The sequence below is a fragment of the Octopus bimaculoides genome, chromosome 8, assembly GCF_001194135.2.
Source record: "Octopus bimaculoides isolate UCB-OBI-ISO-001 chromosome 8, ASM119413v2, whole genome shotgun sequence".
In the NCBI taxonomy this organism is placed as follows: Eukaryota; Metazoa; Mollusca; class Cephalopoda; order Octopoda; family Octopodidae; genus Octopus; species Octopus bimaculoides.
In genome coordinates, this window is record NC_068988.1 from 91,274,807 (window position 1) to 91,277,302 (window position 2,496).

The following is a 2,496-nucleotide window of genomic DNA, read 5'->3' on the forward strand; positions in this document are numbered from 1 at the left end:
GTGAGCGCGTGTATGAGAGAGAAAATGGGAGAGAAGAAAACTGAATGAAAGATAATGTAAGAGGGAGAGAGAGAGGGGAGAGAAAAAGAAAACTGATTGAAAGATAGTGTGAGAGAGAGAGGGGGGAGACATGTACAGTGATGCAAAAACAGAAACAGACAGATAGATAGATAGATAGATAGATAGATAGATAGATAGATAGATAGATAGATAGATAGGGAGAGAGAGAGAGAGAGAGAGAGAGAGAGAGAGAGAGATTGTCGATCACCAAATCAGAACTGCACAATGACAAACTTTCAAAGTATTGACTATTAAAGGGTATAAAACAAGAGGCTTAACAACATATTTAACAGACGACTAGCAAGACTTTCAAAATCCGAGAATAATTCTGCTTTTGGTTGCATCAAACTCCAGCGGAAGTAGACTCATACTCATAAGCTCAACCAGAAAAGTATCAGACATTTGAACAGAAAATAACGTACCTGAAGCCGTTTTTGCTGTTTACAGTTTTGTTGTTGGCGGCGGGCTTCGGCTGACGATTTTATTTCCGGTCTAGGGTGATCATGGACGCCTTTTGCTTGGAAATAGATGGCGCTATTGAGATGTCTCCAGAAATGTGTCACTGGATAACCGCAATGACCTCGACATGATAATAATTCAAGATGGCCGCCACATTTAGAATTTGGACAAGGTTTACCTGAAAATATTTGAAGAAAATGTTATTGTAATAGGTTAGGAACTCTTCTTTTTTCTTTTCTCTTTCTCACTTTCGAGTCTATGTATGTGTGTGCGTGTCTGAGTAACTAAGTATATGTGTATGTACATAATATATACACACACGCACACACAAACACGCACTTACATATACGTGTACACTCACAAACACATAATATATATGTATGTATGTATGTATGTATGTATGTATGTATGTACACACACACACACACACACACACACACATTTATCTGTCCATCTATCTTGCCAGCCATCCAGCCATCTATCTATCTATCTATCTCTCTCTCTCTCTCTCTCTCTCTCTCTCTATATATATATATATATATATATATATATATATATATATATCTGTCTGTCTGTCTATCTATCTGTCCATCTGTCTATCTATCTATCTATCTATCTTAATATAGGTATAGCGCAACTATAATATTCGAAGTCGGTGATTTCTGCAACTAATTTTAAACTATATTTCAAATAACAAGATGAACAAGACGTGTTTTATGGGACATACTTTCTAGAGAACACAAACATTCTAGAACGAAGAAAATTACTAAACATCTTTCATTTTACTTACCAATTTGCTTCCTCCTGGCTTTATCACATATAGCAGGACGTAAATGTACTTTATTTCCTGTATCATTAAGTGAACAGTCGAGACTGCACACGAGAACGCCGAGACAGGACTTTTTCAAAATATGAACATTATGATTGTTAGTATTGCGCATTGCCCAACCGCTGGCATGTCGTCTAGCTTCTTCTAGCTCTGTTCCGTAAACAAACCGGCTGTGACCGTTCGGCCATTCTTCAAAAACATCGAATTGAGCAACCTGGAAAGGAATTTAAACCATTTGTATAATTTATCTATTAAGTGTGGATAGAGATAGAAATAAGACAAGACAGAAAAAAATATAATAATTAAAAAAACTGGCTAGGCTTTAGCTAAAATAAAATGATTTATCATTTATATTTCATCTCTTGCTTGTTTTAGCCCTTAGACTGCAGCCATGCTGGGGTACCGCCCTGAAGAATTTTAGTCAAACGAATCGACCCAGTACTTATTTTTTTAAGCGTGGTAATTATTCTATCGGTTTATTTCTTCAACTCGCTAGGTTATGGAGACGTAACCTAGCCAACACCGGTTGTCAAGCAGTAGGAGAGGGGCAAACAGACAGAAAGAAATAATTATTATTATTATCATTATTATTTGATGAAAGCAAACTTGGTTGTTACATTACTTAAAGATCGAACGATAGCGTTGAAGTTTACCTTCGTTATGTTTCTGTGTCTGTGTTGAGCCCTGTGGCTAAGTGTAATGAGATGCGCAAAGATGAAGAAAAATGATGTCAACAATTACAAGGGAGCTAACTGAGAAAGAGAGGGCGACACCTACCATAGGCAACATTGAGTCATTAACATCCCAGTGGTGTGATGTTTCCTTGCTGCTATTAGTATGGCTTACGGATAAGGGTGCAACAGGTCCTAATGGAGGCTGGCTACCAACAGAATATTTGGAACTCTCTGTCAGTGTCATTGTCACTGCTGCTCCATTCAAGTGAGTCCTTCTTTAAAATATCTGCCGGAAAAAAAAAGAGAAAAATGCAAACAATAGTCATTAATAAAGAGCACCACAAATATTGAAAACAGCAGCAGCAGTAGTAGTAGTAGTAGTAGTAGTAGTAGTAGTAGTAGTAGTAGTAGTAGTAGTAGTAGTCGCTTTTGTTGTTGTTGTTGTTGTGGTAGTGGTGGTGGTGGGGTGGTGGT

General features: G+C 37.4%; 1 protein-coding gene across 2 annotated transcripts in view; it reads right to left on the reverse strand.

Moving 5' to 3' along the window:
• Positions 1-2,496, reverse strand: part of LOC106874585 (uncharacterized) — an 82,592-nt gene that overhangs the window by 4,922 nt on the left and 75,174 nt on the right. For both annotated transcript variants that reach the window (XM_014922373.2, XM_014922374.2), the window contains exons 2-4: positions 2,126-2,308; positions 1,310-1,562; positions 483-697 (exon numbers count right to left, since the gene is read on the reverse strand). In XM_014922373.2, coding sequence (XP_014777859.1) covers positions 483-697; positions 1,310-1,562; positions 2,126-2,266 — 609 coding nt within the window. In that variant the 5' untranslated portion in view covers positions 2,267-2,308. The remainder of the gene's footprint in view (positions 1-482; positions 698-1,309; positions 1,563-2,125; positions 2,309-2,496) is intronic.